At 38.0% G+C, this 16,398-nt stretch overlaps 2 protein-coding genes across 2 annotated transcripts in view; both read left to right on the top strand.

Moving 5' to 3' along the window:
• ctc1 (CTS telomere maintenance complex component 1) overlaps positions 1-3,976 on the top strand; it is a 33,460-nt gene extending 29,484 nt beyond the window's left edge. Inside the window, exons 16-19 of the mRNA XM_016252731.1 lie at positions 7-163; positions 507-674; positions 1,865-1,979; positions 3,347-3,976. Coding sequence (XP_016108217.1) covers positions 7-163; positions 507-674; positions 1,865-1,979; positions 3,347-3,447 — 541 coding nt within the window. The 3' untranslated portion in view covers positions 3,448-3,976. The remainder of the gene's footprint in view (positions 1-6; positions 164-506; positions 675-1,864; positions 1,980-3,346) is intronic.
• A 1,070-nt stretch (positions 3,977-5,046) lies between these two features.
• The window catches only part of LOC107567111 (transferrin receptor protein 2-like), a 21,051-nt gene continuing 9,699 nt past the window's right edge, over positions 5,047-16,398 (top strand). Inside the window, exons 1-8 of the mRNA XM_016252729.1 lie at positions 5,047-5,073; positions 5,146-5,211; positions 9,354-9,573; positions 10,573-10,759; positions 12,092-12,232; positions 12,304-12,412; positions 14,431-14,677; positions 15,639-15,721. Coding sequence (XP_016108215.1) covers positions 5,047-5,073; positions 5,146-5,211; positions 9,354-9,573; positions 10,573-10,759; positions 12,092-12,232; positions 12,304-12,412; positions 14,431-14,677; positions 15,639-15,721 — 1,080 coding nt within the window. The remainder of the gene's footprint in view (positions 5,074-5,145; positions 5,212-9,353; positions 9,574-10,572; positions 10,760-12,091; positions 12,233-12,303; positions 12,413-14,430; positions 14,678-15,638; positions 15,722-16,398) is intronic.

Below are 16,398 nucleotides of genomic sequence, written 5' to 3'. Positions count from 1 at the left end.
GTGAAGGTTGGTGCTGGAGGACGGCTCTGCTGACGCTCACGTCTGGTTCTCGTCTGACACCGTCTGCGATCTGCTGAAGTTGAATGCGGGTCAGTGGGATGGGCTTCAGAGGCACGTCAAGGTCAAAGGTCACGTGAAGGTGTACACACGCGGGCACAACATGGTGAGTGTTACAGCTTTACTCACCTACATGAGCGCTTTCATGAGTTCATGTTAGAGGTCGACCGATAGTTAATTGCTGGAACTATCTGCAAAAATCCCTGCTGATAGTTTTCCGGGTTGCATCTATTGCTGGAGCGGCTGAGAAGATCCGCTGTTATTATACAGAGCGAGAGCGGCCTCTAGAGGAGAATCACTGACACCTCTGCTGTTTGTTTTGCCACATGCTTCTGTGCACTTCAAATGCGGATTTAAAACACAGACTATGAAACGGTCACATTGTAACACATTGTAACACATGTCTGTCTCTGTGTGTGTCTCTCTGTGTGTGTGTGTGTGTGTGTGTCTCTGTGTGTAGGTTAGTGCTGGAGGACGGCTCTGCTGACGCTCACGTCTGGTTCTCATCTGACACCGTCTGCGATCTGCTGAAGTTGAATGCGGGTCAGTGGGATGGGCTTCAGAGGCACGTCAAAGTCAAAGGTCACGTGAAGGTGTACACACGCGGACACAACATGGTGAGCGTTACAGCTTTACTCACCTACTCATGTTAGAGGTCGACCAATAGTTTTAGCTGAAACTATCTGCAAAAACCCCTGCTGATAGTTTTCCGGGTTGCATCTATTGCTGGAGCGGCTGAGAAGATCCGCTGTTATTATACAGAGCGAGAGCGGCCTCTAGAGGAGAATCACTGACACCTCTGCTGTTTGTTTTGACCCTGCGTGCTACACAAGAGCGGGACACTTCAGACGCGGATTTAAATGCAGCTGACAGAAAATCCTGCCCCACCATGTAGTTTTCCATTAAATTACATGATATTTGTCCCAAATCGCTGTTGATATGAAATGGTAAACTTTACAATAAGAGTATACAGAGCGAGAGCGGCCTCTAGAGGAGAATCACTGACACCTCTGCTATTTGTTTTGACACTGCGCTACACAGAGAAATTCCTGTCCCGCCACGTAGTTTTCCATTAAATTACATCATATTTGTCCCAAATCGCTGTTGATATGAAATGTAACACTTTACAATAAGAGTCCATTTATAACATTAAGATTAATGAAAGCTGGATAAGTATTGTTCCTTGTTAGAGTGTGTTCATTTCAACATTTACTATTACTAATGTTTCTGCTGTTAACATTAGTTAATAAACTATGAACTAGCTTTATTGATCAATATATCAATTAATATTCATATTTTTATTCATTTACAAAGTATGGTTCAACTTCAGACGCGGATTTAAATGCAGCTGACAGAAAATCCTGCCCCACCATGTAGTTTTCCATTAAATTACATGATATTTGTCCCAAATCGCTGTTGATATGAAATGGTAAACTTTACAATAAGAGTCCATTTATAACATTAAGATTAATGAAAGCTGGATAAGTATTGTTCCTTGTTAGAGTGTGTTCATTTCAACATTTACTATTACTAATGTTTCTGCTGTTAACATTAGTTAATAAACTATGAACTAGCTTTATTGATCAATATATCAATTAATATTCATATTTTTATTCATTTACAAAGTATGGTTCAGTAGTGTTTTTATTTTAAATAGTTAAACACTATTTTGTTTTTTGTTCAGTGTGCATTTTAAAAACTATCAGTTGATTAATCGGTATCGGCCAGTGTGGTCCAACCTAGTTATTAGTATCGGTCGACCTCTAGTTCATGTGATCACTGTGTGTGTGTGTGTGTGTGTGTGTAGACGTGCGACGAGGACCCTAACGACGCTTTAGTTCAGTATCTGAGCTGTGTGTGCTCCAGCACCTCTGTGTGTCGACAGATTCACCTCACCTGCCGACTGCGAGCTCAGAGAACAGGTGAACATACACACACTCACACTCGCGCACACACACACACACACTCGCGCACACACACACACACACTCACGCACACACACACTCGACACTCAGACACGCACACACACACACACAGACACACGCACGCACGCACGCGCACACACACACAGACGCACGCACGCGCGCACACACACACAGACGCACGCACGCGCGCGCACACACACACACACACAGACAGTCACACACACACACACACAGACACACTCAGGCACGCACGCACGCACGCGCACACACAGACGCACGCACGCACGCGCACACACACACACACACACACACACACTCAGACACACACACACACAGACGCACGCACGCACACACACACATACACACTGTCTCTCATACTCATGTTTGTCAGGTGCACCTGCAGTAGAGCTGCACAATTTAGGGAAAAAATGTAATTGCAGTTTTTCTGAGGTAATAATAGCAATAATAATAATGAGCATATAATCATCATTTCATTGTATTTCACAGGACTTTCTGAGACTGTTTGAATTAAATGGGGTCGGAGATATTAATTTTGAGCTCTCAAAATGCACCAGATTTATGCATTTCAGTTTAAAACTTAAAAAAACTTTGCAATTGTATACATTTGTAAATTTAAATGCATCAAATTAACTGCTTCAACCCCTTTTCATTTCAAATTAAATATAATAAAATATGGATTCAAACCTCTTTTTAGTTGTGTCTCAGTCCACATTACACTGGTGTTTTTAAAAATGTGAATATATTAATAATCATAATAATAATAAATAATACTTTTATATTATTGGTATTATCATCATCATTATCCCTAAGACAGTAATATATTAGCAGCAGCTGCACTGTAAAATAAATGTGATGTAAACATAATATAATTGAAAACAAAATTTTCATAAGTATATTATTTACTTTACAGCAAAAAAAACTAATTTTGTCTGAAAACCACAGTTTCTGTGAAAACAGGTTTACAAATACATCTCATTACAAATCCAGTGAATTGCTGTAATCATCTGTGCACAAAAATGTTGGAAATGATGTATATGTGAAAATAAATCGTAAATGTCAAATGTTGCTTTCCCAAATACACAATAATATGCATAATATATATTTATATGCGCTTCTCATTACTAGTTTGTGAAGATGGATGGCGCACAATACATTTTCAAATGCTCATTAAAGCAGCCTAAACTCAGGTGAAGCAGCATTTGCTGTCAACTGAGATACTAAAAACACTGTATCCTGAGCTGCTCGCGTGCAAATGAACACTAAATGAAGTGTGCGTGTGTGTGTGTGTGTGTGTGTGTGTGTGTGTGTGTGTGTGTTTGTGTGTGTGTTTGTGTGTTTCAGGGGGAAATCTCAGCTGAGGAAAGTTCATCGAGGACAAACTGAATTCATCTGCAAATTCACACCTGCACTGCAGTTACAATGCCAGCACATACACACACGCTAAAAACTCACACACTCTCACACACACACACACACACACACACACACACTCACACACACACAAACACACACAAACACTAAACAGCAGACGTGTCGTAATCAGATGCTGCTCAGTGTTTCATATGTTTGATGTTCTGCTGCGGTTCTTGAGCTTTTCACTCGTTCCCTGAATTATAATTGTAACAAAATAATATTTTTTAAATATTTTTTTTTATGATGATTATTTTGTTATACACAGTAAATATTGTAAGATAAAACTCTTGTTCAGAAACAGAAATAAAAAGAATTATGTTTCATTCGTTACGTTTCATGTATAGATTTGAATATCTTGAATATCAGTTCAGCCTGAAGTCTCTCAGCACTAACCAATCACAGAGTAGGAAAGCGTGTGGGGGCGGAGCTCCAGACAGACGAGCACTCGGGGGGCGGAGCTCCTCACAGATGAGAGTTCAGTGGGTGGAGCTCCTCACAGATGAGCGCTCAGTGGGCGGAGCTCCTCACAGATGAGCGTTCAGTGGGCGGAGCTCCTCACAGATGAGTGCTCAGTGGGCGGAGCTCCTCACAGATGAGCGCTCAGTGGGCGGAGCTCCTCACAGATGAGCGTTCAGTGGGCGGAGCTCCTCACAGATGAGCGTTCAGTGGGCGGAGCTCCTCACAGATGAGCGTTCAGTGGGCGGAGCTCCTCACAGATGAGCGCTCAGTGGGCGGAGCTCCTCACAGATGAGCGCTCAGTGGGCGGAGCTCCTCACAGATGAGAGTTCAGGGGGCAGAGCTCCTCACAGATGAGCGCTCAGTGGGCGGAGCTCCTCACAGTTGAGAGTTCAATGGGCGGAGCTCCTCACAGATGAGCGCTCAGTGGGCGGAGCTCCTCAGATGAGCGCTCAGTGGGCGGAGCTCCTCACAGATGAGAGTTCGGGGCGGAGCTCCTCACAGATGAGCGTTCGGGGGCGGAGCTCCTCACAGACGAGCACTCGGGGGGTGGAGCTCCTCACAGACGAGCACTCGGGGGGTGGAGCTCATGCAGACAAGCACTTGGGGGGCGGAGCTCCTCACAGATGAGCGCTCAGTGGGCGGAGCTCCTCACAGATGAGAGTTCGGGGCGGAGCTCCTCACAGATGAGCGTTCGGGGGGTGGAGCTCCTCACAGACGAGCACTCGGGGGGTGGAGCTCATGCAGACAAGCACTTGGGGGGCGGAGCTCCTCACAGATGAGCGCTCAGTGGGCTGAGCTCCTCACAGACTAGAGTTAGGAGGCGGAGCTTACAGACGGTCGTTGATCAGACAGACGGCAGCAGGACAGCAGGTATGTAACACATTAAAACTCCTCACATGATCACATGAAATGATTTCAGTGGGGTTTTTCACATGCTTGTGTTTTTGAAGGTCTGATATCTTCTCGTGTCTCTCACTATGTCAGTTGTGCTTGCTGAATATTGCTCGTTTGAACTGCTCTTATTAAGCACACACTTCTGTCTCCGGCAGATCTGTGTGTGTGTGGACATTGGCTCTGTGTGTTGTGCGTGTTTGTAATAGAAATCAATATGTGCAGCAGGAGAGTAAATAAAGCTTCAAAGGGAGAACTACTTCTGAAGTTATGAATTCACATGAGGAAGAACCTTCTGGAGGGTTTGGTTAGTGGTACTGGTTTTTTAAGACTAATATCTCATGTCGTGTCTGTTCGAGGCTCATATTCTCAATCTGAGGAGGTTCAGATGCTCATGAACTCGACGCTGGTGTTGCTGGATGATCTGATGCAGAGATTCCCAAACGTTTGCTCAGCCGAACCCCTTTTGAGCTCAAATATTTACTTGAAGACCTCTGAGATTTTAAGTTAATATTTCAATAATTTAACAACACATTCACATGTTCTCGGTTCTCTGATGTCTGTAATGATATGCAGAATAACAAATAAAATACTTCCTCTTTTTTTAGAAGCTGTTTTATTTTGATAGTTTCTATTTATTGTGATTTGACATTTTTGTTATTTAATTAGATACTTATAAGTGTGGTTTTGTATTTGTTTTTATTTTAAAAACATGTTTATTTTAATTAGACATTTTTGTATTTCAATGATGTTTTAGGAGTTTTTTTGATTGTTTAATTTTAAAATCATTTATTTGCTTCGATTGGACTTTTTGGAAATTTTAATTAATTTTTAGAAAAAGTGTTTTATTTTAAAATGATAAAAAAAAGTTATTTAGTTAAATTTTAGACTTTTGATTTAATACATGTTTAGTAAGTGTTTTTATTTTGATTTATTTAAATTTTAAAATTTAGTTCATTTGGCATTTTTGTGATTTATTTTTTTAAATAAGTGTTTTGTTTTGATTAGTTTTATTTTAAAATTGTTTATTTCTTTTGATTTCACATTTTCAGTTAACCTCATTATTGTGATTTTAAACTGAAATGTCAGATATTTTTCCTCAGGATCAGGTTTTAATATTTTAAATCACTGTTTGTTTTGTAAATGTGTTTAGATGTGCCAGACTGAGGACATTCTCAGTTCTTCTCATCATCTTCAAGAGTTTTTTTTTTGGTTTCTCTGCGGTTTGTGAAGCTGCTGGAATTATTCATAATTAAACCTTTCAGTGGTTCACTGGACTGATTTAAGCTACACAAATACAACTAAAACATTATATTTAGCTGTTTCATCCTGTTTTAGTTGACTCTGGTCCTCAGCTTGTGTGTGTGAGAGTGTGTGTGAGAGTGTGTGAGTGAGTGTGTGAGTGAGTGAGCGAGTTTGTGTGTGTGTGAGTTAGTGTGTGTGTGTGAGTTGAGTGAGTGAGTGTGTTGTGTGAGTTGAGTGAGTTGTGTGTGAATTGAGTGAGTTGTGTGTGTGAATTGAGTGTGTGAATGTGTGTGAGTGAGTGAGTGTGAGGTGTGTGAGTGTGAGTTGAGTTAGTGAGTGTGAGTGAGTGTGTGTGAGTTGAGTGAGTGAGTGTGTTGTGTGAGTTGAGTGAGTTGTGTGTGAATTGAGTGAGTTGTGTGTGTGAATTGAGTGAGTTGTGTGTGTGAATTGAGTGAGTTGTGTGTGTGAATTGAGTGAGTTGTGTGTGTGAATTGAGTGAGTTGTGTGTGTGAATTGAGTGAGTTGTGTGTGTGAATTGAGGCCTTAAAACGGTGCATGCATGTAATATATTTTATGAGAGCCACATAAGAACATGTCTCTGAAATGGTTTTCAAAACTGTCCTGGAGCAGCCCAGCATTGTCTCACACATCTAACACACCCGATTTAAAGGGATACTCCACCCCAAAATGAAAATTTAGTCATTAATCACTTACCCCCATGTCGTTCCAAACCCGTAAAAGCTTAGTTCGTCTTTGGAACACAATTTAAGATATTTTGGATGAAAACCGGGAGGCTAGAGGTCGACCGATAGTGGATTTTGCCGATACCGATAACTAGGTTGGACCACACTGGCCAATACCGATCGATACCGATTAATTAACCGATAGTTTTTAAAATGGATACTGAACAAAAACTAAAATGGTGCTTTATTAACAAAACCAATACTGAACCATACTACTAGTAGTAGTAGTAGTAGTAATAATAATAATAAAACTGTTGAAATTAACACACTCTAACAAGGAACAATACTTTCATTACACAGCTTTCATTAATCTTAATGTTACAAATGGATTCTTATTTTAAAGTGTTACCATTCACTCCGGACGCGTCGCGTTCAACTCGAGCAGCGGTCTAAAACAGTTTATTAATCACCAAACAGACACAAGTTTACTTCAAGTATGAACGAACAATGAAGCATAGATGAGTTTGAAGTTCAGTGTTTAAAAAATGGAGCAAACGGAAAGAGAAAGCGCGACCTATATTGCCGATCCAGCAAAAACCTATCGGTGCCGATTAATCGGCAAAACCGGTACATCGCTCAACCTCTACTTGTGCCTGTCCCATTGACTGCCAAGTAACTTACACTGTCAAGGTCCAGAAAAGTATGAAAGACATCGTCAGAATAGTCCATCTGCCATCAGTGGTTCAACCGTAACATTATGAAGCGACGAGAATACTTTTTGTACGCGAAGAAAACAAAAATAACGACTTTATTCAACAATTCGCCTCCTCTGTGTCTCTCCGCATCACCGTAGCGCCATTTTGAAGAATATGCGCTGAACGCAAACTGCGTACGCTCTTCTGTGTCAGCCGCGCCACAGCAGCGGCAGCTCTTAAAGTAATAGCAGCCAAAATAACCTCATAACCAGCTGCTGGGATGTCTGTTCATCAAAGAACAAAAGAAAAAAGAGGAAAAAAGAACTTTTATAGCTTTAAGGATTCATCTATATTTAATTTAGAATTTTAGTGTTTGACAACTTCAATTTCAATTTCTGTATTCTATGTTTCTGCTGAAGGGCACAGATAAATATGACATTTATTATAATGGGTTTATGTGAAGATTGTTTTAAGTTCACTTAACTTACAAGTTATTTTTTTTAAATTTACATTTCATCTAATAAATGAAAAAATTGATAGCTCTCAATTATACTGTAATGTTGAATCAGAATGTAGTCAATGGTTAAATATTAGGGGGGGGGCAGTTTTATAGAGACATCAGTAGCATTGCTATCAGTGATACTGGCCTTCAGTCATAAATAAAAGATGCCACTAAACAAATATTAAAAATATACTGTTTTTATCTTGTTTGTACATTAATTTAAAGATTTAATGTGAAATTATCGCAATATAAAAATATATTTAAAAATGTATACTGTATGTTAGGTGGGATTAATCACGATTAATTTCAGAAAAAATGTGAGATTAATATTTGTAGATATATATATATATATATATATATATATAGAGAGAGAGAGAGAGAGAGAGAGAGAGAGATAGAGTAGATATGTATTAGTGCTGTCAGTCGATTAAAAGATAATTAACCTTTTTTCTGAAATTAATCTCACCTAACTATATTGCAATAATTTTGCATTCAATCTTCAAATGAATGTAGAAACAACATAAAAACAGTATATTGTTAATATTTGTTTAGTGGCATCTTATTTATGACTGAAGGCCAGTATCACTGATACCAATACTACTGATGTCTCTATAAAATAGATTTTCCTCCTAATATTTAACCATTGACTAGCCATTCAGCATCACAGTATAATTGAGAGCTTTCAATTTTAACATTTATTAGACTTTAAAACATAACAACTTCTAATTTAATTTAACTTATAACAATCTTCACATAAACCCATTATAATAAATGTCATATTAGGTATCTGTGCCCATCAGCAAGTATCGGAAATATACAGAAATTGTTACAAAAAGTTATCAAACAAAAAATTCTAAGTTAAATAAAAATGAATCTTTAAAGCCGTTTCTTTTGATGTTTGATTAACAGTCATCACAGCAGCTGGTTATTAGGTTTTTTGGCTGCTATCACTTTAAGAGCTGCTAAACGTGGTGTGGATCTGACATGCATCGTGTTTTCTCACAATTTTGAATATATAATTGCACTTTGATATGAAATTATATACAGCACGCCAGTGTAATTGTACGTGTAATTGAAGAGCATGTGTTACAAGCACAGTATAACGGCAGACAGGACAGGAAGATTAGTTTTAACTGATATATGGCCTGACAACATCTCATCTGACCACAGTTCACTGTTTGACTCGCGCCTGTTGCTAAGGAGGAGTAAAGCGTGCGTATGAAAAGTCTCCCGCTTGATGTGCTTGTAAAGACGTTCTTCGCGTCTAAATAAATGCAATTCTTGTCAAGAAAACCATTAACACCATTCATTTGAAAAAAATGTATTGCATGTGTTTAACCCGCTAATTTTGGCAGCACTAAAATATATATATTTTTTACTGTACTTTACTTTTTTTTTTTTTTTACTGTAAACATTGATTGTTCGTTTATTCTTGAGTTGATTGACAGTTGTGTGTGAGCAGGCGGCAGGGGGCGGAGCTCAGGCGAATGAGGGCGTGGAGGAAGGGGGCGGAGTCCGGCGACGAGCCCCGCCCGTTGAGCTGAAGCTGGTCCCTCTGGAGGAGGAGTCAGAGGTCACGCTGAACAGAGACATCACCAGCGCACTGATGCTACAGCAGCGGATGGACCGCAGGAAAGCAGCCGTCTACCTGACACTGAGCGGCCTGCTGATCTTCACCACAGGTCAGCACTCACTCTCACACACACACACACACACACACACACACACACACACACACACACACACACACACACTCACTCACTCTCACTCTCTCGATTTTCAAAAAACATTGTGTGATTTATTAGCTTGTTTACCCGTGGGGACCTCAATTTAGGTCCCCACCGTGACACGCGTCCCCATGAGTCTGTGTGTATTCAGGTCAAAGTCCCCACCAGAACATAAAAACAGGTACACACACACACTCACACTCACACACACACACTCTCTCTCTTTCTCTCTCTCTCACACACACACTCACACACACGCACGCACACACACACGCAAACACACACACACACGCGCACACACACTCTCTCTCTTTCTCTCTCTCTCACACACACACTCTCACACACACACACACTCTCATATGAGTTTTATTTAAAAAAAATTTTATGGTGTAATTTTTAGTAAATAATATAGCAATTATTAGTAAATGTTTAATTTTGATATTTTTATTTTAAAATTGGACTACATTTTTATTAAATTATTCGGAATGTTTTGCTTTAAAATAATTTTGTTTAATTCTGTATTTTTATGATGTAATTATTTATTAGAAAGTGTTTATTTATTTTTTTTAATAATTTGTTTTAAGACTTTTTATGATTGTATACATTTTTATTAAGTGCATTATTTTGATGCATTTTTAAAAATAATTTAGTTTAATTTTAGATTTTTATTTTGTATTATTTTATGGTTTTTTAGTAATATCATTTTTTAAAAATCAGGTGTTTTATTTTGATTTGTTTTCATTTTAAAATAAATTATTTTAATTTGACATTATGATTTAATAAATTTTTAGTAAGTGTATTATTTTGAAATAATGTGATGTGAGGACATGGACAGCTTGAGGACCCCAGTGTTTGACGGTCACTGCATGTCTTTTCTCACACTCGTTCAGTCCAGTAGTGTGCCGTCTGTAGTGTGCACTAGTGCTGCATTCTCAGTGTCGGTCTGGTCCACAGCGTTCCTGCTGGGATTCGTGGCGTTCCGGGGAATGTGTCGTCTGTGCGGGAACGACGGCGACCTGATTCCTCTGAGCGACGCGGCGGGAGCTCAACACTCGGCCGAGGGAGGCGTCATGTACACGGCAGAGCTCCGAGAGATGCTGAAGAAGTACCTGAAGGAGGAGAGGATCGAGGACACACTCAGGTCAGCAGCTACTGTTACTCACTGTCTTCAAAAACTGCATTCTGTACTGAATTAAATGCTGTGGAAGTAAAGCTGACTTGACAAAACATTCATTCGTAAAGTCAAATTACAATGAAGACTTTTGAAATACAAAATCAAAATAAAACCCTTACTAAAGATTAATTAAATAATTTAAAATGATCATTTAAAAATTAAAACAAATAAATGGTTTTAAAATAAACAATCAAATTGCAGCATTTAAATTCATTTATAAAACAGAATAGAATGAATTATTGATAAATAAAAACAAATCAAAATAAAACACTAAACGTGTATTAAGTCACTGGAAAATTAAAATCAATTATTTAAAGAATAAAACACTTTCTAATAATTAATTAAATCAGAAGTACATATAATTAAAATGAATAAATATTTTAATAAATAAATAAAAACTGACAAATTATTATATCCAAAAATATAAACTTTAAGTTATTTTAAAATAAAACAGTCAAAATATAATACTTGCTAAAAATTAAAACCTTAAAACACAAACATTAAATCAAAATACATTATTTTAAAATCAAATCAAAATAAAATACTCACTAAAATGTATAAAATCATAAAAAGGTTTAAAAATTTGAAAAATGCTTACAAATTTAAATGCTTACTGAAACTGAAATCATAAAAGCATATTTTTTTCAAAATCAATATAAAACAATTATTAAAAATGTACATCATAATGTCAAATTAATTTAAAATTAAAAGAATATTAAAACTTACTAAAAATGTATTATAAAAATTATTGCTGGGCAATGATTAATCGCGTCCAAAATAAACGTAAATAAACGTATAAAATAATGTATGTGTGTGTACTGTGTATATTTATTATGTATATATAAATGCATATATTTAAGAAAAATGTTACGTTTATATATTAAATATATTTATACATAAATGATATGAATGTAAATATATACATGTAAACATTTCTAAAATATATACTGTATGTGTGTATTTACAGTATATATACATAATAAATATACACAGTACACACACTTGTATTATATAAACAACTTGTGTAAAAACTTTTATTTTTGATGATATTTTTGATAAAAAATATATAATTAATTATTTTAAAATAAAACACTAAATAGCTAAATTGTAAAAATATTAAAATAAAATGATTGTAAACTCTTACTAATAATATAAAAATGGAATCAAAATAAAAAAAAAACCCAAGATAAAATATTTTATTTGACCGTTCACCAAAATGACTGGTAAGAACGCGGGTGTGACCTTTGACCTGTGGCGGGGGTCCTGCTGGAGTTGATGTGTTGTGGTGTTTTCGCTCAGGCGTGTGAGTCGGGCGTCTCATCCTCCGGGGTCCTCAGAAGGAAACGCGGTGGCCAGAGAAATCCTGCAGAACCTGCAGAACCTGCGCATGGATCACACCTGGACCGACTCGCACTACGCCACGCTGCAGTTTCCCTCCAGGTGAGCGTCCGTCTGCCATTGGCCGAGCCAGCGCCGCTTCAGCCAATCACACGCCTGCCCTGCTCCCACAGGACGCAGCGGAACACGCTCTGGTTGGTGGATTCCGAGGGGGCGGAGCTCGAGGAGATTCCGCTGGACAGCGAGGGATACTGCGCCTACAGCGCCACGGGAACGGCCACGGTAACCACGGCGACCGCGCATAAACCAGCGCAGCGCATCAGTAATGTTTTAACTAGTGCTGTCAATCAATTAAAAAACGAATTAACTAAATCATTTTTTTCGCGATTAATACCACCTAAAGTTTTATATTTGAAGTTTTTAAATATGCATTTATATTGCAATTATTTCACATTCAATCTTCAAATCAATGTAGAGACAACATAAAGACAGTATATTTCTAACTTCTAATGTAAGTGAACTTAAAACAATCTTCACGTAAACCCATTATAATAAATGTCATATTTAGCTACCTGTGCCCTTCAGCAAGTATCGGAAATATACAGAAATGTAATAAAGTTATCAAACACTAAGGGTGGGTTGCACTAACAAGGATTAAATTAAGCAAAGCTTAGAGCTAATCAAGGATTTGTTGATCTGGGTTTTATTTTTAATCGAGTTGTGCTGCACCACTTAATTTTAAACACAGATTAACGAATCGAGGATTAGAATTATGATCTGCGATTAAATCCTCCATCTACGCCGTGATGGATTCGCTATTATAATTAAACCGTAATGTCTCTCTGACATAAGTTGCTTTTGTCGATTAAGGAAATAAACAGATTTTATAATCTTGGAAATATGTTTATGGTATCAATTAATAGAGTATACCTTATGACAAAACAACCGAGATGAGAGAAAATAACTGGCATGATTCATGGAGCGACTACCTACGCTCGTGACAGCGGCGCTTTGATCGCCGTTCATCAGCGCTGCCGTTAAATGCTGTACAGTATATTTCTGTCTTATCTTCTTTGCCGTACACCGAGACGCATCGCGATAAGTGATGGATTCACATCCCGGACTCGATAGCAGTCACAAGTTTACTACGGGCTACCAAGACCCTCACAAAAATGTAAACCTGCTTATTTTTTAACAAGGTTAAAGGGTTAGTTCACCCAAAAATGAAAATCAGGCTGTGTTTTACTCACTCTCAAGTCATCCTAGGTGTATATGACTTTCTTCTTTCAGATGAATCCAGTCGGAGATATATTAAAAATTGTCTTTGATCTTTCAAGCTGTTTCATGCCACTCAGCAGGTGTTGCAGTGCTTCAGTCCAAAAGAGGTTAAATAAAAAGCGCCCATCCATAAAAAAGTGTCTCACACGGCTCCGGGGGGTGAACAAAGGCCTCCTGTAGCGAATCGATGCGTTTTTGTAAGAAAAATATCTATTCGATTTGCTACAGGCCTCCTCCTTTGTTCACCCCCCGAAGCCGTGTGAGGCACTTTTTTCATGGATGGGCGCTTCTTATTTAAGTTCTTTTGGACTGAAGCACTGCAACACCTGCTGAGTGGCATTAAACAGCTTGAAAGATCAAAGACAATTTTTAATATATCTCCGACTGGATTCATCTGAAAGAAGAAAGTCGTATACACCTAGGATGACTTGGGGGTGAGTAAAACACAGCCTGATTTTCATTTTTGAGTGTACTAACCCTTCAAAGTTTGGTGCAACAGAACTATTAGATAAACCTTGATTTAATCTAGATTTAAGATTAATCCTTATTGGTGCAACCCACCCTATGTTCTAAATTAAATATAGATGAATCCTTAAAGCTACAAAAGTTATTGATTTCCTCTTTTTTTCTTTTGTTCTTTGATGAACAGACATCACAGCAGCTGGTTATTAGGTTATTTGGCTGCTATCACTTTAAGAGCTGCCGCTGCTGAACATGACGTGAATCTGAGGCACGTGACTCGTGTATAACAAATACTTACATGCATGCTCCGTTTTAATGCAGCTATAATTGCCTTTTTGGTAATTTCATGACTTAATTGACGACATAACTATGACATTGCATGCTCGTAGTTTATTTCGCGCTTCAATATGAAACTATATACAGCACGCGCCGGCGCATTTGTCCGTGCGATTGAAGAGATTAGTTTTTACTGGCATAACGCCGTTAAAGTGGAAGAATTAATTGCATGCGTTAACGCACTAATTTTGACAGCACTAGTTTTAGCGTGTGTTGTTGCGCAGGGAGGCGTGGTGTACGTGAACTACGGCCGGCGCGAGGACTTCGAGCAGCTGCGTGTGATGGGCGTCGCCCTCAACGGCTCCATCGCCGTGGCGAGGGTGGGAGGAGCCGTGAGCTTCGCCGAGAAGGTGTGGCTTGCGCAGGAGGCGGGGCTTGTGGGCGTTCTCATCTACCCCGACCCCGCCGACGTCCCGCAGGATCCACGGCGACTCGGTCTCCATAGCGACGCCGTCATCTCTGAACACGTGCGTACTGTGACTTTACTGAAATAAAACTCTCACGAAATTGAGTAAAATCATAAAAATTTTAATTTTTGAATGTCAAATAAAAATAAATTATTTTAAAATAATCAAAATAAAACATTAATAATTAAATACAAATTTAAAATAAATCAGCAAAATTAATATAAAACACAAAAATTTATTAAATCATGTTTTTCAAGACAACCAAAATAAAAAACGTTATATTTTAAGTTAAACTAGATTTTTATCTTTATGTATATTTTTTAACACTGCTGTCTGTTTTAAAGGGAAAAAACTGATTATAATAGCCTTAAACTTTTGTCTCTATACTTAATTTTTCCTTATTTTATAATTGAAATCATACATTTGTCAAATTAAAATGTTGCCCTTGTTCCTAACTCTTTACTTAAACTAATTTATTCAAATATTTTAAACCGTTAACAGTTTCATGAAAAAATTTACAAATCTTATTTTTGAAATACGTTATTTACTCCATTCTAATAGATCTATAAAAAGTATTTGAAATTGCGCTTTTTCGTGAGAACATTTAAACATCATAAAAATCACTTCATGTAGTAATTTTTTCGTGCTGCTATTTTAAGAAAGAAAATGTTTTTCAAAATCCTTCTAGCGTTAAAGGATAGATTAAAACATCTTCCAAATAAACTTTTTCGTCTCTTTTCTTAACTATTTTTACACGTGACGATGTGACTTCAAAAATTAAATAACTTTTTCCTGGTTTTATTATATATATATATGGGTAGCAAAAATGCTTATTTTGTAAAAGACCATTTTTGAAGCAGAAATGCATATGTTTATGTAGTGTAAAGTCTGATCTTTGAGACAGTATAAAGGGTCACTAACTTCATCAATTCTTTCATTTTTTTTTTTTTTTTACTGAACTGTACCATAAATTTGTCCTGTCAATATTGATGAACTGATGCTGTTGTCTTCTGGTTAAATTCTAGGCTTTTATCCCAGACGCAGTTTGCTTTTCGTCAGCTGGGATGGAGGAGATTTTGGGAATGTTGGTGCCACCGAGTGGCTGGAGGTCAGAACTGCTCTCAAATAGTATAGATGTATAGATAGATAGATAAGCGAGAGAGAAAGAGATATAGATTTATAGAGAGACTTATTTTTGAAGACACAAAGAAAAGAACACAAAGTAAACTTGAATGTTATTTGGCCCTAAATAGAGATTACACAACTGCAGAATATCTGAGTACAGTGCAAGACTGTAAATGAAGAAGACAGATGACGAGGTACAGACTGAGCAGCCATACTCTGACTCTAGAGACGGGCAGATATCCACAGCACTGGCTGCCCAGAGAGAGCCGCATCTGCCCTCACTGTACTCACAGAGCAACACCTCCTCACCAGCTGCCCCAACTATCAACACATTACAAACACATTTTATCCCAAATTTGAAATACTTTACCCTGATTTTAAAATGTTAAACAAGAATACACAACTTCAATATTTATTAGGTGAAAAACAAGATTGTATCTTACTAGCAGCAAGATACATTGATGCCTGTCACAAAAAGAGGGAGGAGTCAACAAATCAGTGATGCGCCCACACACACACACACACACAAACACGCACACACACAAACACGCACACACACACACACAAACACGCACCCGCACACACACCCACACACACACACACAAACACGCACCCGCACACACACCCACACACACACACACAAACACGCACACACACACA

The sequence above is a fragment of the Sinocyclocheilus grahami genome, unplaced genomic scaffold, assembly GCF_001515645.1.
Source record: "Sinocyclocheilus grahami isolate Dianchi unplaced genomic scaffold, SAMN03320097.WGS_v1.1 scaffold1129.1, whole genome shotgun sequence".
In the NCBI taxonomy this organism is placed as follows: Eukaryota; Metazoa; Chordata; class Actinopteri; order Cypriniformes; family Cyprinidae; genus Sinocyclocheilus; species Sinocyclocheilus grahami.
The sequence above is the reverse complement of the archived record's forward strand: the minus strand, read 5'-3'. Positions and strand labels throughout refer to the sequence as shown.